The 27,700-nt window shown below is 56.6% G+C and overlaps 1 protein-coding gene across 1 annotated transcript; it reads left to right on the top strand.

Annotated features, from left to right (window-relative positions):
• Positions 1-64: 64 nt before the first annotated feature.
• MAPKAPK2 (MAPK activated protein kinase 2) lies at positions 65-27,700 on the top strand. Its single transcript, XM_076357934.1, has 10 exons — positions 65-313; positions 20,821-20,960; positions 23,247-23,311; positions 24,049-24,128; positions 24,234-24,360; positions 24,875-24,950; positions 25,150-25,274; positions 25,580-25,665; positions 25,767-25,847; positions 26,123-27,700. Exons 1-10 carry the CDS (start codon positions 65-67, stop codon positions 26,264-26,266), a joined length of 1,173 nt encoding a protein of 390 aa, XP_076214049.1. The 3' UTR covers positions 26,267-27,700.

The raw sequence follows: 27,700 nt of genomic DNA, 5'->3' as shown, positions 1-27,700 counted from the left end.
AGTCCCGGAGCCCGCCCGCCGCCGCCGCCGCCGCCCGCCCGGCGCGGCCCGCCCGCCGCCCGCCATGCTCTCCGGGGCGCCGCCGCCGCCCGCCGGCTTCCCCAGCCCGCCGCCGCCCCAGCCGCCGCCGCCCCCGCCGCCCGCCGCTCCCCCCCACGGGCCGCCGCCGTTCCCGGTGAAGGGCGGCCTGCAGATCCGGAAGAATGCCATCACGGACGACTACAAGGTCACCACGCAAGTGCTGGGGCTGGGCATCAACGGGAAAGTTTTGGAGATCTTCAGCAAGAAGAGCGGGGAGAAGTTCGCTCTCAAGGTGCGAAGGGGCCTTCCCCCCGCCGGGGCTGCCCTCGGGGCGGCGCGGGGCGGGGGGGACGACGGGACGGACGGGGACCGGACGGGCGGGCGGCTCCGGGCTGCCCCCGCCCCGCCGCCGGGCTGCGGAAGGGGCAGGAGGAGCGGGCAGCGGCGGCGCTGCCTGACAGTGATGGAAGATGTCTGCTGCGGGGCGGGTGGTGGGGGGGGTCCCGGGGGGGGGGGGGGGGGCCGGGCGCGGGAAAACGGGCAGCGACAGCGGTGACCGGGAGCGGGGCGTGCGGCGGAGCCGGCCGGGACAATGGAACCGGCTGCTGCCCGTCCATCCCGCCATGCTATAATTTATTTTTTTCCCTATTAAGAGCACCGAGACGTGGCTTTCCGGCTTTCTAATGTGAAACGAAGCGAAATGACATCTCGGTAGCCCACCTGGGGGGTCCGGAGCGGAGAGGAGCCCTCGGCCTGGCCGGAGTCACCCCACGGGGTTTGCATCTCAAAACGCGGGGTCCCCTGCGCGGAGCCGCTCGTAGCACTTTGCATAAATGCAGGCAGCTTGCCCGGGTGTCCCTGTTTGATGGCGGGTCTCTCCTGGCTCTGGCTGTACGAAACGGCGTGTAATACCGGGGGGCTGTCGTCCCCCGCTTCAGATGGGGAATATTTCAGTGGTGGTGCGTTTACCCCTTGTCCGTAACTTGCTTCTGTTTGAAAGATGCGTAGATAAATAGCGTCTGCAAAGGTGTATTTTAGCTCACGCTAGGTGATGCGACGGTTTCCTTGTTTTCAAATGAGCTTTTTGAGCGAAGCGGGGAGCGTGTCTCCCTGCCGGAGGGACTTCGGGAAGTTTGAATGGATTCACGACACGCCAAGCGCGGCGCAGGGTGACGCGGGTACAGGCAGTCTGCTCGGCGGGAGCGCCGTGTTCTCTAGCATCGATGCAATTTGCGCCCACACATGAGCTGTTCAAACCCTCGGCATTACCCTGAGAACTGTGAAGGCTAAAAAAACCCCACCTAAATCCATAACCCCCACCTCTTTTGGTTTTAGAGCTGCCCATCTGTTGGTATCTGGGATTCCTAACCTGAATGAATGAATGAACAAGTGGCTTTGGAGTCAGAAGTCATGCCGCGGAGGTGGTGGGGTCAGCGAGGGACGGTGCCGAACCGCTGCGGTTAAGGAGGGGGGAGTCAGTTGAACAATAAAAGTCTGACTTTTCCTCCGGAAACGCAGGCATTTCTCATGAGCAGCACCGCGTTGTACTCCAAGACGACATGTATTGTCATCTCGTTTGGTTGGAAATTAGTGAAATCCTCTTCTGTTTTGACAGACGGGCTCCTCCTCGCTTCTGCAGTTGACTCCAGTATTTAAAGCGCAGATTCCAGCACTTCCCTTTTGCAGCCCTGAAAGGGGAAGGGTGACAGAGGAGACCGAACGCCAGCGGTTCCTCTCTGCCCCAGCACGGGTAGGACGGTTGGGGCCTGGGGTTCGTGCTGTTACCCTGCCCATGCCCGAGCGCGGTGCAGCAGATGGGGTCAGGATTTACTGCCACGAGTCGTGTTGGTTCCTTGGCTGCGTTGAAAAGCCTCTTGGAGCACAGGACTTCGCGTTGTAACGTAGGAGGGTGGTGCAGAGTGTCTGCGCGGCTCTTGGAGGGTGAGGTATATTTGACGCTGTATCTCTGTTTTGGAAAAGCGTTGGTCATCTTCCCTGTCCCTTGCCCCGGCCTCTTCACACGTCCCTGCCGGGAGAGAAGAGTTTAGCTGAGCGGTTGGACGCATCTCTGGCTTTTCAAAGGGTGGCACAGCTGCTACTGTAAGTGATTCCTTCCAGCCCCTTAAAAACTGCTACGCTGTGAGTTTGGGCTCTTGGACGAGCCGGTGCGTACCCAGCTTGCCCCGGTGAGTGTGAGCTAGAGGCTTGGGTTATTTGATGATTGTATTTGGATTGAACTGCCGAGCCCAAACTCGGCGGGGGTGACTGCCCTAGACGCAATGCGAGCTGACTTCATCCTCTCCTCTGACGTTACCAACCGGGATAACGTCTCTGTTAGAGACCTGCGGAGAGGTATTTGGATCCGAATTACTCATGGGCTGCATCAGTGTGGAAAGATGACCTAAAGCAGTATCTGCAGAACTGATTGCATCGAGTTGTCATGTTTCAGATGATGCTTAAAAGAATCCTGATGGCCCATCGCCAGAAGCCACAGCCGAAATCTCTCTGTGCTGCCTGCTTTGGTTGCGCAGCAAACCTTTCCATTTGGAACATTGCTCTTTACATTTACTATTCCAAAATCCTGTATAATAATGCAGTCTTCCACTGGAGGGGAACAATTGTGTCTCTCCCTGATACTAACGGTGTCTTCTGGTTATGTTGTGCTTCCTCTTGGGTCACGAGCAACTATTATGTTGTTAAACCTCTTTCTCCCAAACTGAGAGATGCATTTAGGTTAGGGTTTTGCTGAGAGTCACTTTGCCCTAAGTGAACTTTTCAGTGCTCCGGGAGAGTGTGAGCTTGGAGACACCGTTCCAGCAGCAGTGAAAATGTTACAGCCAATTTTCTCCTCCTTCTAAATGCAATAGTCCATGGCAGAGATGCATCGTTAAATAAAATGTGTGCGAGTTGATGGATGGTAGGTTTTTTTGTGGTGTAGTACCTAGGTGAAAACAGATGTTCCTTTACTTTTCGTATAGATCATTATTGTTTATTTTGCTGGTTTCCCACCCCCAATTTTATTTTATTTTTTGGTATCGAGCCATACCTGAAGTGTGGCATCCCTGAATTGTCTGGTGGGAAGCAGGCCACTGACGGTCCCAGTCACCCATGACTCGACCCTGTTTGATGTGCGGTGATTTACTGCAGGGTGGGAACATAAAGTCCGTGGAGAGGTGATGAATGGAACTGAAATGCAAGGTCTAGATGGTTTCTTACCCCTTTCTTCCTTGTACCTTGGTGTGATTTATTATTAGGCAAAATTAGGCTTGTAATTTCTGTAAAGCCTGCTGTATGTAGGTCACCGCAGACCTGACTTGGCGTTGTTCGTTGTGGTCAGGCTGTTGGCATTAGTGACGCAGGCTGCGACGGTGGGGCTGGGAGCGAGGTCTGTCTCGCCTACTGCAAATTCCACTTTTAAGACTAATCTTTAGGCAAGATACTAGGTTGATGGCTGGCTCTCTTAATTCGGCGAGGAAGTCGGAGGTACGCCAGACCGGAGAGTGGGGGCCGGTAATAGCGGGTGGTGAGTTTTTCTCTGTTGTATGCGTCGCTTGATGGAGCTCTTAGTGGAACAGGTTTCCTTTAAAACAAATTAACAAACCTCACTCCTAACCCCAACTTCAAAGCAGGAAATCCTCTCCTGGATTGGTGAGCTTGGAGGAGCTTCGCAGGGCTGTGGAGACTGCTTGGAAACTTGCCCTCTCTCTGGCGGCCCTGTCTCTGGAGCATCCCTGGTGCTTCGGGGCACGTTTGCGAAACACTCTCAGCCTCATCAGATAATCTGTGACCGATGGTTCCTCTGATGGAGAAGGAGGAAGGAGCCCAGTACTTTTGCAGTTTATTATTCTTGTAAGATGCCTGTCGTGGAAATAGGGCAGGCGTCTCGTAGCTGATAACTGAGCAGCTCTGTGGATGAGCGTGTTCGTGTAGCTGGTGGCCTCGTGCTCTCTCTGCCGTCATGGCTAGGATTCTTTACGGAGATGTTTAGAGGAGCAAAGCACCCTGTTTCCCGTGTCTTCCTGCAGCTTCATTTGAGATCAAATGCTTTGTCCCCCAGAAAACCCAGCTGGCAAAATAACCCCTGAATGGTGGAGCAGATGAAGACCCTGGGCTCACGCTCTTGGGAAGCAGCTCGCTGTGTGTCTGCTGTACTTCTGCTCCTCTCTCAGTGGTGGGAATTTTTTTTTTTTAAACTCTACCATGTATTTTATATAACCAGAAATGTCTTCGCTGTGGCCTTCTGTGCAAGCCATGGTTGAAAAGCTGTGGAAAGTGCAGCGACATCACTGGGACTTTTCCAAGGCAGCGGTTTATTATCTCATTGACCAAAGGAGTCTACTGACTTGGGGTTTGAGTTTGTCTAAACAATTTAGGATTTGCCTTAATCTCTTCAAAATACATTGCATGTTCTGAGTAGTCAAACGTACGACTGAGGTGGACTGATAACTGCCTGGGAGCAGGGGCTTGGTTTTCGCTTTGGCACACGCTCAGGAAGTGGCAGGGTTCTTCTTAATAATAATCTAATGCCATCAGTCATAGATCTTGCAAAAGAAGATTGGTGTTTCCCATGTTTTCAGAGGTGGGGAATTGAGATGCAGTGATTTACTGAAGGTCTTGCAGCCCGTCAGAAGCAGGACCGGGCTTAGGAGCTTGAGCTGCTCGCTCCAGGATGAATCCTTCACAGGCACACGTCCTGCAGGACGAAAATACGGCCCCTGTGTGTGTGATTTAATAGCCAAATACAGCCAGGTAAAATGCTTAATTTATCATTCACACTGAGCTCCCGCTGGCCTTCAGCGAGGTTTCTGCCGTCTGCCAGCGCATGCGTCGGGAAAGCCTGATGTATAGGACAGCGCTTGTCTGCCGGGCTGCGGAGGTGCTGGCTCTGCCTCCAGGTCGTGAGCAGGAGAGCTGGCACTGAGCTTTGTCAGACACGTGCTGCCTATTCTAAAGCATTTAAAGCACTGTATAAATAATAATTTGAAGCTGTGCAGACTGAGAGCCAGGTCTCCTCTTTGCTGGACGATGGGTAGGCACAGGTGATGAAAACTCCCAGAAAGTTCCTGCCTAGGAAGCCTGAAAGACAGAATTGGTGACTTCTCTCTTCTCAGAAGCCTCTAGGATGTGCTCTGGGATCCGATGGAATGAACTCCTGCCGGGTTTGCAGGGCGGTGCAGGTACATGGGAGGCATCTGGAGGAGTGGACGGGTCGGAAGCGGCTGTTTGGCCGTCCCTTCGGCACGGGGAGCAGCGTGGCTCTGGGTTTGGCATCTGGCATCTCCTGAGCCTTCATGGTGGGCTCACGTGCCCCACACTGGGGTGCTCCGAGGGCTTTGCAGCAGAGGCAGTAGCTGATGCTATTTTAAAACCCATCCCTTTGCTGGGGTTTGCACTCTCTGCTGAGACCCTGGGAGGAAAGCGCCCTCCTTCATTAAGAAACCCTTTCCTCCTGCTAGCTCTGAACGTAACCGCCTTCCCAACCCGCAGACGGCCCTCGCTCGGCCACCCGCTGCAGAAGTCAGGCTCCTCTCCAAGCACAACTGGCCCCGTGCGTCTGGCCTCAAGTTGCAGCATTCAGGCAGCATGACCTCACCTCCTGGTTTCCAAGAATAACGTGCTGCCTCCCCTCCGCCGCGCCGGGGCTGTCTGCAGCGGGCGAGGACGGCTGCCGCAGCCCAGCACGGGCCAGCTCTTGGGGCCCCGCTTTTGCCAGATGCGCCCAGGCAGCCCCATGTCCGCCCCGTGCCGTTCAGCTCCTCTCCCCTTTGTGGGCAGGGGTGCAGGCGGCAGAGGTGAGGCAGGAACTGGGAGAGGGTCTTCAGGACCTGGCTGAGCTTGCAGGCTGGTTTTGGAGGAGGGAGGGTTTGGAGGGGTGGATCCGCGAGGACCAGGGCGGTCCCTCCACCAGCTCTGGAGGTTAGTGCGGGAACACAGTTTTACCTGACTGCTCCCCAAGAAACCTGTTTCAAGCCCAGGCAGTCATGTTGAGTCAGCGTTTCAGCGTGGTCCAGGGATGTTGAGCACCATGGTCATCTCTGGTGGTGACATTGGCATTGGATTTTAAAAGCCCCTGAGACCCGTATCCCACTGAAAGTGGGTCCCATCCCCTCCGTGGATGCCCCTTGTCTTTCATGGCTGCAGGATGCTAAAATATATTCTCCTTTCAGCTCTGGCTGGCACGAGGACTGTGTGTGTGACTGGTGCCTGGAGGCTCATTTTGGAGAAGGCTGTCATCTCTATGGCCGGTTCCCCTACGGACGGAGGGGACAGAGAGCAGCGCGCGGGGGTTAGAGCAGGGCACGCAAGAGCGAGTCTGAATGCAGAGAGCTTTAACAACCTTTTAAGCTGTTGTTTCTTTGTACCTCGTGGCTGAGTCGTTTCAAAGATTTCAGCCTTTTAAGATCTTACCAATTTGAGGTAGGGATTATAGCAACCGGCAGGTTTACTGGTTGCATTAACTCGATGTTTCCTTCGTGGCCTCGGGAAGGGACTAATGGCTGTGAGAGCTGGTAGATCCCCCTGACCTGAGAGGACCTGAAACAGGAGCTTTGCTGGAGATGCTGTCATTTGGAGGGTGTTGGGACGGTACCTGCCGTCGGGAGGGGGATACAGGACGGGGTACCGGTGCGGCTGCTCTCTGAGCACTGCTGGGAGCACGCGGAGCTTTGCTGCGGCTCTGTCTTCAGGCTGATGCTGCCGGGGAGGACAACAGCATCTTCCCGTGAATTAGGGTGTTACGTCGGTGCACCGCTTTGCTGTGACAAAGTACACTCTCCCAGCAGAGAGGGCAGGTGAGCATGTTGGCTCAAGCCGTCTGCAGCTGGCATGGCGTTTGCCGTCATATGTAATGAGATTATTTAAGCTGTTGGCGTCAGGGCTGCATGTGATTATGTGCCTGGCTGTCCAGCAAGCTGTAGCTTAAACTAGAGATAAAGTTCAAAATGCAAACCCGGATCTGAATGTTCCTGGGGCGCCCAGCCAGGCTGGGACTTTGCAGCTCTGCTCTCGCTAGATATCCTTATCCGGTTTGGGCTGTAGATTTGGGATCAGCGGAGGGATGGACTCATTTCCTTCATCATCATAATTAACTTTGCTGCTTCGCTTTGTGTGCCTCTGGCTGCAGCCAGTTCCCCTGGGTGCTCCTCTTGAATTCAACCTCTCCAGCTCTGCTGGCCTCATAAGAGTGGGGGGTAAATTGGGCTTAAGGTCGTCGTTGCCATATGCCTCTTGTGCTGGAACAGGCTATATCTGTGTAACAGCAGGTCGGGACTCTGTGCTGTCCCTGTCCCAAGGGGTACGGCACCTCCTGGGTTTCTGTGGGGCAGACACAGGCGGGAGCATCTTCTGCTGAGCGTTCAGAAACGGCACAGCAGTTCTCCCCGTCTGCTGTCCTCCCGGCGTCCTCTGGCCCTGGTACGCGGCACCGAGCTAGGGCAGCCTCTTGAAAGGCGTCTTGGACCTCCTGCCAAATGTGAGTTTTCAGGGAAATGCAGCTGGAACACAAGCTGGGGCTGCTGTGGAAATTTGGCAGCGCATCCCGTCAGCTTGCAATTCCAGTAGCTGCAGCTCGTCGCTTCTCGCGCCCATAGGTATGGGTTGGAGCTGGGTCCAGGCGGTGCTGCTCAGAAAAGGGGATGGCATCCCAGGCATCTCGGCTGGGCTGGGGGGGAAAGCACATGCAATCAGATCCAAACAAATGAGAAAATATGCATGTTATCCTCAGCCTACTTAAAAAAAAAAAAAAAAAAAAAAAAAAAAGCAGGGAGCTGGTCTGGTAACAGGGATATGTTTTTATTTTCAGTAGTAATGACAGCCTTATTGCATCTACAGCACAGCGGGCTGTGCTCGCTCGGTGGCAGCCCCGCTGCGGGTGTCAGCGACCCGTCACCCGCAGAGCACTGGCTCACGTGGCCCCGCAGCTCCCGTAGCCGCTGCTTTGGGATACGGCCGGGCTGCGGGAGCCATCGTTGCCTGTAACAGCTTCCTCCCGCTGGCCCGGTCCTTTCCAGGCTCTGGTGTGAGTCTCTCTTCCTCTTCAGCCATTTCGCAACCTCGCTGCCCACTGCGCTGGGCAGATTGCTAAGAAAACCCGGGCGGCTCTTGCATAAGTGGCTCTGCCACGGTGCTGGGAAGGGCAGGCTTGCCAGGAAGTTTAAACCCGGGTTATCTCCTGGAAGTCATCGGAGCAGCGAATCTGGCGTTTTTGGGTGGGTACCTCCCGTGCTGTGGGCAGAGCAGCACTGTTGCGGGGGCACGGCTGTTTCGGGGAGCCTCGGGGTGTTGCAGCCCTTGACCGGGCACCTGCCTGGGCTCCCAGAGAGGACATCTTCCCCCTTGCTGGCCCAGGAACTCGGCAGAGGCTTCCCGAGGGCTTTGCTTTTGTCCTCAGTGCTTTTCCCTGCAAGGAGCAACCCTGTTCCCAGCGTGAGGGTCTGTGCGTTTATGTTGGAGCAGGACTGCTGACATCTCCCTCCCTGTTTCCCCTCCCACCCTGCTTATTCCACTTTGGGGAAGAACCTCCCAGTATCTTTTGTTGTGAGGAAGAGCCACTGATAAAGAGCAGGTCCCTGCCAGGTCGTGAGGTGCTCCGTGGGTGGTGGGAGTCAGCAAGGAAGAGCTCCAAGGAAACCCTGGGGGGTTTGGAAGTGTCCTGGTGCTCCTATTCCCCAGCTCCTTGCTGCTGGAGACGACGACCGGCCCGGCCTCGGGTGCGTGTTGTTAGAGATGCAAATACTGGGCTGATGAAGCCTGGGTGAGTCAGATGCTGAGGAGTTTATGAATGGGTTAAAATGTGGTCTTTGCATCCTGCTGAGCAGCAGCTCCAGTGCCTACCGGGTGGCTGCAAGGCAGGAGGGCTGGGAGCTGGAGCTGCTCCCCGGGAGCTTCGCAGCAGGTCTATGGCTCGTGCCCTCCAGTCTGGAGGAGTTCATGGAAGATGATGTTCTCCATGTGCCTCAGCGTGCAGTGCTCTTGGCTGATACTCCTATTTCTGTGCTTCACCTCGAGGAACTGCGGGGCAGGGAGGGCTCTAGACCTGTGGGGTCCAGCTAATGAGAGCAAGGAGAGTTTTCTGGCTGCTCTCGGTGTAGCCAGTTAACTCAGTTTTGCCGGGCTCTGACAGTAAGGGCAGCCTATGCTTGGCAGGTCAAGTACCTCTGGCTTTTACCAAAACATCCCTTTCATGATTCTTTCTCCCCAAAGACTGCACTGAAACAACCAGGCGAACGTCACTGGAAGGAGGGTTCGGCTGGGACATGGTGGTGATGCCTCGAGGGTTTTAGTGACTTAACTCCTAACCAGCGATGAACGTCTGGATCTTGCACCCACCTCAAATCCAAACTCTCCCAGCAGCCTTGGAAAGAGCCTTAAACTTCATTGCGGGAGAGGTGGGGGGTGATGTTCATATGGGCTGTTGAAGACTCAATTTCTCCCTCTCGCTTAGGAAACGGAGGTTCTGCTGACTCGAGGCATTGCTCCAGGCTTTGCAGGGGCAGCTGGAGGGGAGCGGGGCCACAGGGGCCATGGCGATGCCAGCGCTGCTGCTTACCAGCGTGCTCCAGCCTGCTGCAGGGGCTGCACGGGGAAACATCGGGGCTGCTGGAGCCCTCGGGTGGGCGGGCAGCCGAGCCGCACAAAGGCTGGCCTGTCTGCTCTTTGGCTCCTCCCGGCCCTAAGCCCTTTTCGTGAATAAGTGGGATTGAAAAAGCTTAAATTCATACAAAACCTGGGAGCCCCCGGCCAGCCCGGAGAGAGCAGCTTCTCCCTGCCCGCTCCGTGCCCCGGGGCTGCCTCCGCTTTCCCATGGGACCCCGGTTAACACTGCCCCAGGATGAGCTGGCGTCTGTAAGGCTGTCTGTTGGGTGAGGTTTCTTTTTTAAAGGCTGGGTATGGGGATGCCCAAGATGAACAGCCCGGCCTGCTGGGGGAGCAGCAGTAGCTGCAGGAGTAGGTTTTTTTTGTTAGTTTGTTTAAATGTCCCTGCTTTTATCCTTTTATCCCCTTTCCATTCTAATCTAACAGGCAAAATGCGTCCAAAGCACTTGCTGTCTGCTGTATTTGGTAAGAAATCGAGGAGCCTGCTGGTAAACACTGTCTAGCAGTGGGGTGCTGGGCATCCAAGAGAAGATCAGTGAGTCTTTCCCAGAGTGCATGTGTTTTTGCTGTTTATTGAAAAGATGCAAGAGCATAAAACCTCTGCTGTCGACCCCGTGCTCTGTGCTGTTTTCTGTTGGGCAGAACCCCTTTGTGGGAGCAGCCTGTAGAGACTGGCGTTTCCCTCTCGGTAATGCCCAAGGGGAGAAGGTTTCTCCTCCTTTCTGATGGTGTTTTCGGAGGCACGTGCACCCAGGCGCTTCGTGATGAGTTTTGCACGCTTGTTGGCTGAGGTATTTTGAGGTTACGGTGCTGGGCGGGATGCTGGTGGTCTGGGCTCCGTCTGGGCTTCACCAAACCTCCCGGGCTCTGCGGCTGTGCGGCTGCTGCCAACAGGTGCCGCGGAGGCTCTTGGGGCTGCCGAAAGCCTGGAGGGAGCTAATAATAGTCACCGTGTCCTGAGAGCTTTAATGAGGTGCCAGCAGGATGCAAAGAAAGGCTTTTTTTTAAATAGAAACGCAACTGTGTTTTTCTCCCGGCTGAAAGAGTTTAAGGATGGCTGCTGCGGAGGGAGGAGGGGCTGGTGGAGGAAGAGCGCCCTGCTCAGTCCCTCGGGCTTGCAGGGTGGCAGGAGGCTCTCGGCCTTTCATTGCATTGCTTCAAGGTCCAGGATTTCCCCTAAAATACTAACTGCCGTGGTGGGTAAAGTGGGAGCGTATGACCGTAGGGTAGTGTTGGGTCTCAAGTCTGGAGTGTTGCCTGGCTCTTAACCCAGGTGGGTTCACTGCAAACGGGCGGTCCCACCAGCTCTTCTGCAGGTCCTGTTAGGCGCTGGGGATGCGCAACAGCCGTGCGGTGGGAGGAGGAGTAGAGCAGCCTGGGGTGCAGGGACAGCCTCACTGGGGCAGGGTGGCTGCGACGAGCGAGAGCCACGAGCGGCCCCGGCTCTCGGTGAGCAGCTCTGCCTGGGGGTGTTTGGGGGAGACGGCGGAGGAGAGAGAGGGTGGTGGGTGATGTGTACCGCTGAACAGCTCTTAATCACGCAGTGGGGTGAAATCCTCCCCTTTCCCTCTGCCCCTTTCATTAGCATCCCTCCTTGTTACACACCTTGCTGTGGGTCAGCTGCAGCAGCCCCTCTCCCTGCCCAAGCGTGCCGGAACACTGTCTGCCCCGTGCATCCCCGGAGGTGGACTCGTGCATCGGAGCTGATGGAGCTGGAGGCTTTATATCTGTTTCGCTGTGCGAGAGGTGGAGAGAGGAGGGTGGTTGGTGGCCGCGGGGCCCCTGCCTTGCTGAATGCCCATGCAGACAAAGGCGTGTTACGAAATCCCCGTGTTGCTCCTGTCCTGGCCTTCCCCTGCACAAAACAAACCCCTCTGTCAACAAAAGCGGTAGCCACCCAGCATGGGAGCTGTTTATCTCGTGCAGGGAAGAGCCGCGGTCCCAGCCCCCAGGCCTTGGCAGCTTCCAAACTGCTTTGGCCATAATGTCTGGTGCAGGTTCACCCTGCGGGTGCAGACAATGCCATCCCCTTAGACTGGCACTGCTTGGGAGCCTCCAAGGTCTCAGAGTGTCCTGCGTCCCGGCTGCCGGGGGGATGCTCCTTTCTGCAGCCCTGCAGGGATTGCCGGGCAAAGGCAGAGCTGCCGCCTCCGTGTCCTGCCCCTGGATCGGGGGACTTGTCACCTCTGGGGTGCGTGGGGCACCACAGCTGGGGTGTGCATCCCTGGCCTCATCTCGGGGAGGTGTTTGCTGTGCCCTGGTGGTGACAAAGCCCATGACAAGGGTGAAACTCTGCTAAACAAACAGCCAAGGAAAGGGCAGAACGGTGCAAAACATGCTGTCATCACTGAGCTTTGAGGGCACGTAAATGAAACCCTCCTCAGGCTTGGCACTGGTGGAAGAAACACGCCCCGAGGCCATACCGCTTCCAGTGCCGGGAGTGAATGGTGCTTCAAGAGTGGCTGGCCTCGATGCGGCTTTGTGTTTTGTGTTTTTTTTGTTGGTTTTCTTTAAATAGATAGACTTTATTTACACTGCTCTAACATCTGTGTTGAAAGGCAGCAGGCAGGATCACTGGGCTGGGAGGGGGTGGCAGCCGCCTGTCTGTCCCGTGGGGGGTCCTGCCCATGGGCCGAGCCCTGAGAAACTTCATTTTTGGGCAGAGTGCGAGCCCAGGAGCGTGAGGTTGGGCTGCTGGGAAGCAGTGGGTATTTGTGGGGCTTCTGGCAGGGCTTCATGGCTCCTCTGCTTGCAGGTGTGGGTCTGGGTGGTCCGAGCCTCTCCTCTAAATCACTTCCAGCTTAAAAGTAAGCAGTTCTGGGATGTAGATGTGGGCAATCCCCCCAAAGCTGTCCCTGGGGTTGGAGGTAATGGCAGGGTTGGGCAGGGTTGTCCCCAGGATTGCTGTGAGGCTGATGGAGCAAGGGACCCAAAAAGATGCTTTGAGCGCCTGGTGCTGTCTGTGGGCTGCATGACGGAGCCTGAGCTGGTCCGTCTGACTGACGTGCGAGGGAAAGCCCCTGGCTGTGGTGCAGAGGGCTGTCAGAGGCAGCCAGTGCGGCGATAAGGGGTTTTTTCAAGCTGTGCCTGTGGGGAGGGAAGTGCAAAGGACATAGGTCAGTGCTGAGTTAATGGTTTATGTTAGTGTTTACTTCTGTGTTAATCACGCCTGCGAATATCAACCACTTCCTATCACAAAAGCACATATGTGCACCTTTCTGTTCACAAGCTCAGCAGCTCCGGTAGGAAATCTGGCGAGGGATGGGGCTTGGGGAGGGGTTGGGAGGAGGAGCTGACCCCAGCCCCGAAGCTTTGCAAGGAGGCGGCAGTAAAGGGGTTGTGTGTGGAGCAGATCCGCTGGCTACAGCCGTGTCTCACATGAAGATATCTGCCCCTCCTGTGGCTTCTTATTTTCCTTTCGCTTTGTATTGTGCAGATAAAAGGCCGCGGGGGCTGCAGCAGAGGTGTGCAGGATGCGGTGGTTCAGTTTGCAGAGAGGGATCTCTGAGCATCCCCCCCGGAGCGGCTCTGTCCGGAGCTGGGCTGCAGCTTCTGCCTGCCCCAAGTCAGCCGGTCCCTTCCCCGCTCAGACCTCCCAGCCCGGCATTGCGGTGGTTCCTGGTGGGAAGTGACATCTCGGATGCCCGTAGGAAGGGCTGGGCTGCGTTGGGGCATTTTGGCCATGACGACCCTCTTCCTCCCCGTTGGATTCACGGGGAGGTCCTGGAAGTCCTCACCAGGGTAGTGGCTCCATCGCTCCAGCCAGGTCTGCTCCCTGGGACCCCCTGGGACGTCCCCCTGTGTGACAGGACACGGGGGCCTTGCTAACCATCACTAGTGCCTGGGCTGATCTTGGCGCCTAACGCCAGCCCTGGTGCCTCCTGGAGAGTCGAGCATTGGGTGAGTCACCAAAACCCAGTGCTGCTTCTGACGTACGGGGAGAAGAGGATGATCCCAAAACAAAAACCTGGGACTGAATAGGCCCCTAATTTTGTTTTTTCTCAGATATGTGAAGCTGAAACTATTTATTTCTGTTCATTAAACACCAGTTCTAGCCTGCTGCTGGTGCCGTGAGCCAGCAGGGATGTTTCGTGCTGCCGCCTTGTTGCCATTTACCTGCTTTGACTTTTCCCATGAGTTTCATAGCCCCCTCCTGCCTGCCACCTCCCCGTCCCCTCCCTACGCACTAGTCCCTGGTGTCCCCACTGTGCTGGTGGCCCTTCCCTCAGCATCCAGGGCACTGCTCCTGGGTACCCGCTTCAGAGGTTCATCTCCTTGAAATCAGTGTGCCAAGAATATTTTTGCTGCTGGGAAATGGGCTCTGCAGAGAGGGACTGGCCGGGGGTCAGCGCCCCAATTGCACGGGGGGCATGGGCCCCTGGCAGGTGGCTCTTATTTAAGCCCGGGCCTCTCTTCTGCTCTTCGCCTTTGTGTGCCTGGAGAGGCTTTTGTTGCAGCCTGAAAAGGCTGAATAGCTGCCGCATCTGTCACGGGGTGAGGAAATGCTCAGCAGATGCCCTGGGGAGGAGGGGGCTGCGGGGCGGGGGGTCCCGAACATCCCCCCTGTGGGCACAGACCCCTGTGGGAGCTGCGGTTAGGGGAGCTGGCAGCACACGGGGCATGGAGGGTTGTGCAACCGTTGCGGGCGAGTGAGGCCCCGGTACGGAGGGTCTCCTTGTGAAAGCGCGGTGCAATAGCCGTCTCTTCCCTTGCCCCATTTCCATCCTCCCCGCCCCGTTGCAAAATCGCCTGCAGGAGCGGGGACGAGGCCGCCTGCTCCGACATCTGCCTCTGCAAGCGTGCTGGCTGCTTCTGGCGGGTTTTTTAGCTCGCCCCTCGCACATGCAGCCTCTTCATGCCTGGCTTATTGCTTGTCTCCGGCCGCGCGGTGGGAACGCTTTCCCCGCACTCACCACGATGGCTCTGGGTCTTCCTCCGAGCGCTCCGATAATTCAGACTCGGAGAATGTGGCCGAGCAGCTTGAGCGTGTGCGTCAGTTCGCGTTTGCTCGGCCTGAATTGCGTCTCCAGCCTTGCTCCCCGTTTGTAGCTCTTTCTAATCTGAATAATTCTCTCTTGCTGGGATGCTTTTTCCAACCTCTCCATCTTCCCTCAGGCAAGTGAATGCGGAGGATGACCTTTTGTTCACGGCGGTGGGGGATGAAGCCACTAATGCGTGGAGCCGGCCGCGCTTGTGTCCTGCCCAAACGGTCAAAGTCTCAGCATCTGCCCGGGTGCTGATGGCACCAGCCACCGTCCCTCCAGAAGGCAGGTAGCTGGTGGCTGGTACTGTCCTGCCTTGCAAACCGTGAGGCTCTGATGAAGCCATCTCCATCAGGGAGAAGCAGCCACCCTTCTAAATAGTCACCTCGGCGTGGCAGGCTGGGGCACGCTGTGGGCAGGACACTGTGGGACCCATGCGCGGCTCCTGCTCCGGACACGTCACCTCTCCTCTCTGGCTTTCCCTGGGTAAAATGAACGTGAGGATGAGGGTTTTGCCTGGTCTGTTGGGGCTTAAAGCTCTTCAGGCAGGGACTGTCTGCGGCTCCGTGTGCATGGGCAGAGCAGCAATGATCCCCAGTTTAGGAAAGTCCAATCGCCTCTGTCTGAGTACTGCTGGTCGTGGTGGATGTAAGCAATGGGGATGGGGTTAATATAAAGGTTTATATAAGAGCCACGATGATGTGGGGGAGGTTTCCCAAGCCACATGTTTAGTCATTACTGCACTGTGATTGAACTATGAATTTCCCTGTGTTTGGTAACATAATTCCTCTTACGGGCTTTGGGACTCGTGATTTTATTTCTCTTCCGTAGTTAATAAACAGTAAAAGTGGAACAAAGCTTTGCTGCTTCCGTGCCCTTCTGCTGCTTGCTCCCTCCGAACCATCTCCAGCAGAGGCTGGAGCAGCTTCGGGACTGTGGGGCAATTACCTGTGGGCTCCCCAAGTGTACTGGCATTAAAGGCAGAAAAAAGACACACGGGAGATGATCAGCTTAATCCAGGTCCCCCAGCGCTGTGCCTCGTCGGGTGGGCGCAGGGGGCGATGGGGGTTTGCCTTCCCGGCGCTGCGAGGTGGGAACAGCACGTGCAAAGCATCCAGCACCAGCTCTACAAACGTGTTAAGCAGCTGATGCCAGTTGGCAATGAGTTCACATGGAAAGTTTAGAAGAGGCAAATCCTTTGAAGAGAAACCCTTTTGCTTTATTAGGGAAAAAATGCTCCTTGGCCCATGCTAGCCCGGTCAGGGGAACCCAGAGCCCGTGTGTGCAGTCCAGGCAGGGGAACCTCTGCTCTGCTCCCCTGCTGATAACTTGGGAGAATGACAGCCTGCCTTTCTTTACTGTAGGTTTATTTTTATTGCAATTTAAGAACAGTTTATTTTAACCCCCATGGTGCAGACAGGTTCTGAGGGGAGCTCCTCGGGGTGGCATGGGGTGTGGGCGCACGCTCCTGCGGTTCCTGTTGCAGGAGGTCGTCGGAGGGGCGGTTGCCGCACAGGCAAGGCATGCGGTGTGTGCTGCTCTGCTGGGAACCGAGGTGAATCGGGTGTGATCAAAATACACACGGAAATAAAAATACCCTGCCTGCAAGAGCAGCTGGAGTGCTCGGGGTGAGCGTGGAGCCAGAGCAAAGAGGGGCAGCCCGGGAAAATGAACAGCTTGGCGTGCTGGTATGTGTCTGATCCTCACTTTTCATGGAAACTGCCTGTGGGGTGTGAGTTTTTCCTTGCCAGCTCTTGGACAGGGCCGTCTTCCCAAGCCGAGCCAGCGCAGCGTGTTCTCGTGGCTCGCCGAGGGGCTGCGGTGGTACCCACGGCAAGTAGCAGCGGGACGGTGTCGTTTGGGATCTCCTGCCATGCAGTGGAGTAGGGAGCTTCTTGGGCGAACCCGCCGTGATTCATGGCGCATCATCGCAGGAGGAGGAGGCAAGACTGAATCAGTGGTGCCTGAGGATGTGCGCAGGCAAGGGAATGTGAGTGCGGGCGGCTCCAGCTCCCTTGTTTTCTCTGGCGTCTTCCTTCCTTCCCTGCGCCCGCCCGCCTTTGCTGTGCTTGGTGTGAGATGATGGGGGGGAAATTCAGCTCACTGGGCTGCCGAGCGAACGGGACAGAGCCCCCAGCCCTTTCATTTGAGCTGAAGCTCGTTTTCGATGACAGCGGGGAGCGGCAGGGCTGGCTGGAGCCCGCTCGGTTTGCAGCCCCCTTTCTCCCACCGCGGAGGTGGCTTGCCCGGGTTTGGGTTTGCTGGGTGGGGGTTTGGGGTTTGACACCCTGATGAGCTGTTTTGTTTTCAGGAGCCACTTCCACGGTTTGTCTTTCAAAGGTGGTGAAAAACCTGGAGCTGATACGGGAGCCCGGGAGGAGCCTTTGCTGCCAGGGGGGTCCTGAGCACATAGGAGGCAGGGGCTGGGCTGTGCCGACCGCTGACGGGGCCGGTTTTGGAGCCCTAAGCATGAGGGTTTTAGTGAAGCTAATGAGAGTGTGTTTAGCTTTGCACATAACTAATTTCTCTTGCAGCGTGTAATGGCTCCTGGGGGAGCTGGGCTGAGCCAAGGCACAGGATGGCAGCAAACACCGTCTGTCGAAATCTCAGAGGTGTCAAGCTGCTGCGGGGAGAGCTGAAATGTGGCTGAAAGCTGAATTTCCTCCCTAATTGCGATGAAGGCAGAGTGGCCCTTTCCAGGCTCTCCCTCCTTTCCTGCAGGCAGGTGCCCTGGTGGGAAGCGGAGATGGGACGGTGCAGGGCTCTGGGGCAGCACAGCTCTCCCGGCTGTCCCCTGTCCCACGCGGTGTCGAAGGGACACCTGGACATGGAGGCATGCTCTGACAACGAGAGTTCGGAGACCTGTGCTGGCTGCAAAGCTGACATCTAAAGCACCTAAGCTGTAAAGGGAAACGCATGTGACTCCTCTGTGTGTGAAACCTGGTTTTGCTCAGAGGCGGTGGCTGAGCCTCCTCCACAGCACTGCCCTTGCCCCTTGTCCCGGGGACACTTGTGTAACTGGGGGATCTGGTTACTGCCTGCTGCCGTGTCCGGGCTGCTGGGCTCAGCTGCCGCCCCGGTGCTGGAGCCCTCCCCTCCTGCTCCGGTGAGAGCCGAGCAGGTATTGCAATGTTTCCCATCTGAAATAATAGAGAGTCTGATCTCCAAGCAGCCCTCCCTTGGAAGGGGGACAGGAGATAACAGAGATGGAAAAGCTGAACTGAGAGGAGCTGTGGGCTGTTGGGGGTTTCCAGCAGATTGTCCATCTGCTGCCATCTCCCCTCTGCAAAGGTTTAACTCTGGATTGTGCTCTGGATTACTGCGGTTGCAAACTCTCCTGCTTCTGAAGCTGCTCTGAAGCCAGTGGGAGGGCACAGTTGTCCCCAGGCTGGTACCTTCAGCTGGGGTGGGATGGGTAGCTCACCCTTGCTGAACCTCAGGGAAACACAAGGTGCTTTTCCCATTCCAGCCTCCTTGTTGCAAGCCAAGAAGTATAAATCTTTCTGCCCTGGATACTGGAGCTAAATTAGGGACCTGGGCGGTATTACCACACACCCCCAAATATGTTTGATGCAGAGTTCCTGTGATCGGAGCAATGCCTGTCACGCCAGGACGTCACCCATCGGTGGTTTCACTGCTGGCTGTGGCTGAGGAGCAGAGGAGAGAGCGGGAGGGAAAGTCGTCGGCTGCGGGAGCTGTCAGCTGCCGCCTGAAGAGGAGAAACTGGTGAAGCGCTGCCCTCGCCCTGCCTGGACCAGGAGCAGACGGTGCTTTCCCACCCCTGCACTGTGCTCGGCACGTCCCCAGCTGCACGGGGTGCAGGGAGCCGGTGCTTTGTGCTGAGGGCAGGACAGAGGTTGTGTGGGTGCAGTGGGTGATGCTGGGCCTGTGGGTTGCTTCTACCATGGTTTGGGCATCGCCATGTCCCTCCTGCATCCTCCTGCAGTGGTAATGGCCTTCTCCACGCAGCCTTATTGCATCTGGCCTTCAGCTCCCCATCATGCTGCTGTCACCTGCCACCAGGAACGTTCCCTAAATAGACCAAATCATTCTCCTAACGAGGCTTAATCTGCTCCTCTCCCAGCCGGGCGAGCAGCCTCTCCATCACCTCTCCATCCCACGGCTGGCAGGGGAGCGGAGCGAGGCTGGCTGGTGGTGCAGCTGAATTGCAGCCAGGGCGTTTTGAGAGCGCTGGGGCAGCTGTTTGCTCGCCTGTGGATGCCTGAGTACAAAAGCAAAATTCAGGGCTGTGCTGGTACAGGTAATGGAGGCTGCTGCCTTCTAGTTCATTAGAAATACAATTAAGCTCCTTTAAAAGTGCTGTGAGTGACCTCTAAAAATTGGATATGTATTTCTGTACATCTCCTGTTTGTCTTGTGCAGAATGATGTTAACCGTCTGCTTCCTGCTGTTCAATTTTCCCAGCACGTAATTACAAATTGTGTTTTTTTTTTTTCTCTTCAGCTTCCTGGCTCCCCACACCAGGCTCTTCGGAGCAGAGCTGCAAATAACCAAGCTTTTCTCCAGGCCCCTTCCCTGCCTGCACGGCTGCTGGGGGGGCTGGCGCTGCGCTTGCTTACGGCTTTGGCAGGATCTTGTTTTTAGGGTAATTAAGCAATAGAGGAGCAAGGAGGGGCTGTCCAACCTCCTGCCCTGTCTTCCTTTCGCCCTGAGGCTGTCGGTGCAAATGATGCCAAACGGTTGTGCAAAGGGTGGCTCGGCCACTTTGGTCTTCACTGACCTTCCAGATGGTTTGATGCCAGAAGCCACCCCACGCCCCATCCACCGGCATGGGTTTCCTCCGCCTCGGGAAGCAGGAGAGCCGAGGAGGTGGGAGAGGTGTGACCAAACACCCAAGTACTGGGGTTACGGGTGGGTGGCTGAAGGACGCATCCTATTTGTCCCTTTCCCTGTGTCAAGGGGCAAGCACTGTTGCAGGCAGGAATGCAAACTGCCGTTACTCTGCCAGGGCTCATGCAAGCGCCGTCAGCAAGCGTTTCATTTATAAACAGGCAATGTGCATCTTTTGTGGCTGCAGCAAGCATTAACTCTTGTTCCTGTGAAATTCCCCCTGTGGCAGAGGGGTCCTTGCCATGCACTGGGCACCGTTTTGGGTCCTGCCAGGCCAGCGAAGCGTCCCAGGGGCTGACACTCCTCCGCTTGCCGGCTGGGCGCTCTCCTTCGCCGAGCAGCCCCGGGAGCTCGGCTGGGAGAGGGCAGAGGGGCAAGAAGTACGTTTCTGTGTCTGTCTTGGTAAAATGACCAAACCCACTGTTTCCTGCCGATGCACATGGTGGGTGGGATGCGTTTCCACGTGCCCCTGCCCGCTGCCGCACTGAGGTGCAGACCTGCTCCATGGCGTTTCGCCAAGCCTGGCCCCAAGAGCTGTCAGAGACAGGAAGGAAAATGAACTACGCTCAAGATAGACACGTTTGTTGCTCTTTATTTAGGAGTATAATAATTAAGGCTGGTTGTTTATCCTGACAAACATGGTAATTAATAGTCTGTGGCAGACGAGCAAATCCTTCCTGCACCTGGGAACTGAGTTGTCTCTGGGAAGGGCGAGGGCCTCATTAAAGAGCTGCTGCTGCTTGTGAGAAAAGCTGCTGTTTAGGGAACATCTGGCTGTTTGCTTTGTCCCCTTCCCAGGCACGCGTGGCTGGGTGCTGGTGGCCTCTGAAGCTGTGGTGAGGGTGCTTCTGTGCCTAGCCCGTGCGTAAGGGCCCAGAGCAGGAGGGTCCTCCCGGTCCCACGGAGCAGAATGCTGATGTACGGGCGGTGATGGGTGGGCAGTGCTGCCGGGGGGGGGGCTGCGAAGAGGAGAGCGAGGATGCTTGGTGGCACCCAGGGGTGCAGTGGTGTAGGTACCGGTGTGCAGAAGTTTGCTTATAAATGCAGTAGGAAGTCTTGCTGGTTGGTGGCGCAGGCTGGCTGGGCACCGGGGAGGCATCCCAGAGAGCAGGGAGATGGCAGGCAGCCGTGATAAGCTTTTACCAGCCTTGGAAGGGAGGGCAAGAAGCTTATGAGGACGGGAGGCTTCGTGCTCTTCCCACTAGATGGGGATGGAGGCATTGCACAGAGCGTGCTGGAGCTCGCCTCGATGCTGCCCACAGAGAGCACCCGCGCTCGGCCTTCGCCCCTGCGTCTTCTCTGGGTGGGCACTGTGCCAGCAGCCCGGCTCTCCTGGGGGGCTCAGGGCTGATGGGGTCTCGCTTCTCTTGCAGATGCTGCAGGACTGCCCAAAAGCCCGCAGGGAAGTGGAGCTGCACTGGAGGGCATCGCAGTGCGCGCACATTGTCCGCATCATGGACGTCTATGAGAACCTCTACCAGGGGAGGAAGTGTCTGCTCATCGTCATGGAGTGGTGAGTCCCCCGGCGGTGCCACTGCGGGTGGGCTCTCCCTGCAGAAGCACCTGCAGCTCTGCAGGGCAGTGGGGTGATGCCAAAAGGGGGGTGAGCACCTTCCTTCATCCCTGCCGGGGTGCTGGGGACCCCAGGGAGATGCTGTGCCGGGGGATGCAGCCTGTGAGCTGTAGGGATGCAAGGCCTGGAAGAGGTGCTGCACTGCTGGTGTTGGAGGGACGGTGGGAGCTGCGCTGGCTCTGAGTCATTCTGAAAACTCGCTCGGCTGTCGGGAGGCTTCGGGCCTGTGGTTCTTGCTGCAGATAGATCATAACCAAACTCACTTTGGCCATTGAAAGTCGGGGTAGTCAGCGGGTTCCTGGCACCCCAGCAGCCTGCGGCGGGGTCTGCTGGGCAGCGCACAGCCAAGCCGAGCTGATGCATCTATTAACACCGTTGCACCTCTTGCAGCAGCAGTTGAGCGACTCTGATTTGGGTAGATGTTTGATATAACCTGGGGAGGAGGAGGAATGAAGGGGAAAGTATTGAAACCACATCCCAACCGCAGCTGTGATTTGATGCAGCTTCCTTGCCAAAACCTCTCCTCTGGCAAGCTGGTAGGTTGCCTGGGGGGGCAGTGGGTGCAAGGAGCGCTGCAAGCAGTGCTGGGGCAGGTGGCATGGCAGCTGCCCGAGCGGCTCTTGTGTGGGAAGAGGCTTCTGAGAACCGCGCCAGGACGCTGGGCAGCCAGGGATGGGAAAGGTTTGTGCAGCGCATCTGCTTGTGTGGGAAGAAAGCAGTAGCTGAATGGTAGGAAACAAGTCCCTGGGGCAACGACAGCTCCCTGTAGCGTGTCTCTGCGATAGCTCCCCGCTGTCCAGGGGATGCTCTGGGTGTAACGCCCATCACAAGGCAGTGTTTGACTTTCAGCATGAGCACGGTGTGTCTCCTAGCGCGCTCCATGCAGCGGTTGGCCCCGGCAGCTGTGCGCTATCTGTATTGCAGATGTCCAGTGAATGTCAAGGGTGCTGGCAGGAGATGCTATCTGCCCTGAGAAAGCCAGAAACAGTTTCTGCTCGAGTTAGATAAGGCAGGGACAGGAAGCGCTGTTATCCCTGTTCTCATGGAGAATTATCCCTGATCTCACTCCTGATCTCTCTGGGAGCAGAGTTTTTCCTTAGGGTACCTGGGGAGCCTTTGGCTGGGGAGGGAACCATGCTGTCGTGGTTTAACCTCAGCCGGCAACTGAGCACCACGCAGCCGCTCGCTCACTCCCCCCACCCCGATGGGATGGGGGAGAGAATTGGAAGAGTAAAAGTGAGAGAACTCGTGGGTTGAGATAAGAACAGTTTAAAATTGAAATAAAATAAAATACTACTACTATTACTAATAGTAATAATAATAATAATACACAAAGCAAGTGATGCACAATGCAATTGCTCACCACCCGCCGACCGATGCCCAGCCAGTCCCCGAGCAGCGGCCCCCCCGGCCAGCTTTCCCCAGTTTATGTACTGAGCATGACGTCCCATGGTATGGAATGTCCCTTTGGCCAGTTCGGCTGTGCCCCCCCCCAGCTTCTTGTGCACCTCCAGCCTTCTCAGTCGGTAGAGCATGGGAAGCTGAAAAGTCCTTGACTAGTGTAAGCACTGCTCAGCAACAACTAAAACATCGGTGTGTTATCTACATTATTCTCATACTAAATCCAAAACACAGCACTGTACCAGCTACTAGGAAGAAAATTAACTCTATCCCAGCCGAAACCAGGACACATGCCAAGGTTTCCACGGTCCTTCTCCAGCACCTTACATGAGAGCTTGCTCTGCTGCAGTGGGGTTCAGTCTCTGCCTCCTCCATCCCATTGGTGAGCCCGTGTCAGTGCTGCTGACACCTTGCCCGTGCCGCGATCTTTGCTCAGCACTTCTGCACGGGGTTAGCGTGCCGGCAAGGTGGTTGGCTTGTGAGCTAAATGAGGCCAGGCGTGCTGGGAGCGCTCTCGCCACGTTCGAGCCATGTTTGCTGTCTTTACTGTAAATGTGTTTCTGTGGGCTGGTGGGGAGACCACGTCCGTTTGTACCCGGCGTTTCTGCCGCCAGCGCGAAGCCTCCGCCCTGCTCATTTCTGGAAGGAGGAGGCTCTGGGATGCCCCGTGCCCAGAAGCACTGACCCAAGGGCTTGGATGGAGAAGGGGTTTGTTTCTTGCTGAGCTTGTGCAGCTCCTGGCTGAGCATCAGAGATTTTGGTACTGCTTGCGCCGGGGCGCGAGATGGGTGCCGCAGCATCTGACGCCGCCTGCTTCTCTTCCAGCTTGGACGGCGGGGAGCTTTTCAGCCGAATTCAAGACAGGGGAGACCAGGCCTTCACAGAACGGGGTACGGAGCCTGTGGGGACGTGGAGTTTTGTCTTTGGACCATTTCTTGCTGTTTATAGGAGTGACTCTGGTCCAGCTCATTCCCTGAATTGCTTTTTTGAATCCCCAGCAGTGTTTTGCTCTTGGGGAATGAGGAATGTGGGTGCAAGTGACCCTGCTTTTCATGCTCACTTGAGAGCAGGGTTTAGGGGATGTTTTCTCAGCTGCCCCTGCGCTTTGTCCATCCCACTCCAGCACAGGCAGGAGCTTCAGTGACCTTCAGAAACACCCTCCCGTCTCCAAAAAAATGGAGACCAGGTCCTGTGGTTCTCACAGATCTCATGAATCTCATCCCTTCTGCTCCTGTGGCCAGGAAAAGTGTCTGAGCCCGTTGCCCCCACATCCTGCGGGGGACAGCTTTCCCAGCTGGTTTCCCTGCAGATTTGGGGTCCCTAGCGGTGCTGGGGGCTGGGTCAGCCACCCCCCCACCCCAGAGCAAGCCCCTCCTTGGGGCTTGTGCAGTTGGGTATTGGGATCAGCGGCTGGAGCCTGCCCCATCCCTCTCCTGGGAGTTTCTCTCCCATTTGCTGCAGGCTTCCAACCCAGGGGTGGGTGCTTGGAAAGGGGAACTTCGGGTAGAGGAAACCCCTTTGGCCTCAGCCATGCTCTTTGGCTCCTGCTCTGTAGAGTAACCCAGGGAGTGGTGCTCATTCTAACTTGCTTATAAAGGCTTCTGATGGGGTTTTTTTGCTGCTTCAGAGGCTTCAGAGATAATGAAGAGCATTGGGGAAGCCATTCAGTACCTACACTCGATCAACATCGCGCACCGGGATGTGAAGGTACCGTGCTGCACGCTCGCCTGGCGGTGCTGAGCCCCACTTGGCCTGTGGCAATGCTGAGGCTGCTCCGGCTCTTCCGCTCACTTCTTCCCTGTGTTTTCACAGCCGGAAAACCTCTTGTACACCTCCAAAAGGCCCAATGCTGTGCTAAAACTCACGGACTTTGGCTTTGCTAAAGAAACCACCACACACAACTCCTTGGCCACTCCATGCTACACGCCGTACTATGTGGGTAAGTGGCTGGGGGGTCTGAGCTTGCAGGTTTTCAGGGCTGGAGGGCAGAGCTGGGGAGGTTTGGACAGTGCCACGTGCAGCCCATCACCTCTGCGTCCAGCCCGGAGCCTCAATCACAGCGTGGTGTTGGGGGCGACTCCTGTCTGGGATGCTTGGGACTGGGGGCTGTTTTGGGTGCAGGTGGGTGCTGTGTTTGCCGCTCGCTGGCGCGTGCAGGACGGGCTGCTCTGAGTGCAGTGTCGGTGTGTGCAGCCAGTATGTTGCATACCAGTGCTGCAGCCTCCTTTGTGTTGTGCTCAAGGCTGCGAGGTGGCACCACCCTGCACCGCTCCTGCCTCTGCTGCCTGCGTGGCCGTGCTGAAGCCTGCGCAGCAGCGCTCGCGCTGCTCCGAGCAGGGCTGCTGAGACTGCACGGAGCTGCAGGCAGCTCTTTGGCAGCTCCATGGGATGGTCAGATCCCTCTCGCCTGGCGCTGCCACTTTGACTCAGGACTTTGTTTCTCCCTTTACCAGCCCCGGAGGTGCTGGGCCCGGAGAAGTACGACAAGTCCTGCGACATGTGGTCCCTCGGCGTCATCATGTACATTCTGTAAGTCCAACGGGTTCCTCTCCATCCCGCTGGGGTCAGAAGCGGGGAATGCAGCTTTCGAGCTCATCTGCTGGCTGGCAGGGCTGAACCTTTCCCAGTTGCACTGCTCCTGCTCCTGGCACTGCCCTGTGCCCCCCAGGCACTGCTGGGAAGGTTTTTGGGGTGACGTGTTGACTTTCTGCTCCCTCTCCTGGTGCAGGCTGTGTGGGTATCCCCCCTTCTACTCCAACCACGGCCTGGCCATCTCACCTGGCATGAAGAAGCGAATCCGAATGGGCCAGTACGAGTTTCCCAACCCCGAATGGTCTGAAGTGTCGGAAGAAGGTAAACGTGGTCCCCATGATGGCTTGTCCCCGGACTGAGGTCTCCCTTTGGGGTCAGCCGTGTGTCCAGCAGCGCTGTGAAGGCTGGGGGAAGCCTGGGCACGTCGTGGGTCACCTCTCAGTGATGCAGCAGCTTTGCCTCTTTACTCAAGAGGGTTTTGCTAAAGGGTTTGACCAGGGTGAGGTCTGTGGCGTGGAGGGGTTGGGAGGCACGTGCAGGCATTTTGGGGCCACTGGCTTGGGTTGCAGCGTGGGGAGAGCCACCCTGGGACCTGCTAACGCCCAGCCCTGCACAAACCCTTCCAGTTAAGCAGCTGATCCGCAACCTCCTGAAGACTGACCCGACCCAGCGCATGACAATAACGGAGTTCATGAACCACCCCTGGATCATGGTGAGTGCAGGGTTGATGAAGCAGTGAGATGGGGCAGGGATGGCGACGGGATAGGATGCCTGCAACTCTTGGCTGACGCTCCTCGTCCGCTCTCTTGGCAGCAATCCATGCAAGTGCCCCAGACCCCGCTGCACACCAGCCGCGTGCTGAAAGAGGAGAAGGATCTGTGGGAGGACGTGAAGGTAAAACCTGTCTCCATTGCTGTCTGAAACGCTCTGCGCCCTGGGTGCCATCTGGGGACTGTCCGCTTCTGCCTTCTCACTCCAAACCGGGCTAATTCGGGCTCGGTGCGAGCGTGCTGGCTCCTGGGGAGATCTGCGCTTGGGAGGGGGCTGGTGGGACCCTGGACCCCTGCTGCAATTTGTTCCCACTGGGGGTCGGAGGGGGGCAGCTGCCCTGGGGGTCCCGGGGGGCTGCGGGCTGTGCTGACGGTGCTGCCTGTGCCGCCTGCCCGCAGGAGGAGATGACGAGCGCGCTGGCCACCATGCGAGTGGACTACGAACAAATCAAGATCAAGAAAATCGAAGATTCCTCGAACCCTTTGCTGATGAAGAGGCGGAAGAAAGCAAACCCCACCGAGCCTGCCGCGCTCCCCCACTGAGGGTTCCCTACGCCCACCGGCCCTTGAGAAAGCAATAACTATATATATATATTTTTTAAGAAAAAAGACAAAAAGAGACAGACTGTTATATCAAGCGCATGGAATTCAGACATTTATACCAGACTAGTTATTTTTAGCTACTCACCTGTGTTTCTGACCTTTCCGGAGCAGGCGGTAAGACCCCCCTGTCAGATCCACACTCTGCGGCCAGGGGTTTTGTCCTGTTAGGTGAAATGCCGCCGATAATTGGAATTTTTTTCTTTTGTGAAACAGTTTTGATTATTTTTTTTTTTTTTTCCTTCCTTCCAAAGACATGGAAATTCCTGTGGTGACCTTTTTAGGATATATAACATATAAATATTTTTTAAAAACTACTGTAGAGCTGAAACCCAGACAGCGTGCTCCCTGCGTGGATGCTGGCTAGAAATGGGCTTTGGGCTTGGGAGCGGGTTGGGGAGACGGGGAAGGAGAGCTGCCTTCTCCCCCATCCCACTGTGCATGGCAGGGCTGGCGTGAGGGGTCCCTGTGGACACTGTGCTTCTTTGCTGGCCTGGAAAACTGCTGCTTTTAAAGCAGGGTAGCCAAAACCACCCCCAACCCCTCCCTGACCTGGAAGCCTTGACTCTACCCGGTGGCGTGCAGGGCTCCCCGCAAGCGCCGTCTGTGTTACTGTCTGTCTGTGCGTGGGGTGTGTGTCGTGTCCGTGGGCACGGAGCTGCTCGTGGCTCCCCCCCGCCGTGGCCACCGCAGCCTGTACCTGTGCCTGGAATCCAGTTCTGACCTCAGGGGTGGACAGGGGGGGGCCGAGGTGCGAGCAGGAGGCCAGTGCCCCCCGCATCCCCCCACTCTGCGGGGACATGGGGAAAAGATGCTTCCCCACCACCTCCGCCCGCTCCCGCAGCCCCCAGCTCTGGGGAAGATGCTGTCCTGGGCGTCCCCAGGGAAAAGCGGGTGGCATGGGGAGGGGGTGGAGATGGCGCGGGGCCATAGCTTGAGCTGGGACGGCAGTGCTGCCCCCCCCCCCGGCTGGGGCTGGGGGTCGTGCTGCTCCCCCTGGCATGGCTCCTGCCGGGGGGGTGGCTCCTGCCAGGGGGGCGGCTCCTGCCACTGGCTCCCCAGGGACTGGGAGTGATCCTCCGCTCCCGGGAGCAGGATGGCTGCTCTGAAGTCTTTAGTCCATGAATTATTATTATTATTATTAGTCTCAATGTATCACTGTGTTAAATGTGTTCGAATGGGGAAAAAAAAATTTTTTAAGGCAATGTTTAGTTTTTAGGTGATCTTTTAGACACTGTATGGAATCTTAATTTGTTTTAAAAACCGGTTTTTATCTTTTTTTTTTTTTTTTTTTTTTTTTTTTTTTTGTCTGTTGGCTTATACTAATCTTCCCGGTCTGCTCTTCAGTCCTTTGGATTAAAGACACTTAATGCGTCA

This window comes from Aptenodytes patagonicus, chromosome 22, assembly GCF_965638725.1.
Source record: "Aptenodytes patagonicus chromosome 22, bAptPat1.pri.cur, whole genome shotgun sequence".
Lineage (NCBI taxonomy): Eukaryota > Metazoa > Chordata > Aves > Sphenisciformes > Spheniscidae > Aptenodytes > Aptenodytes patagonicus.
This window is presented reverse-complemented; position numbering and strand designations above follow the sequence as displayed.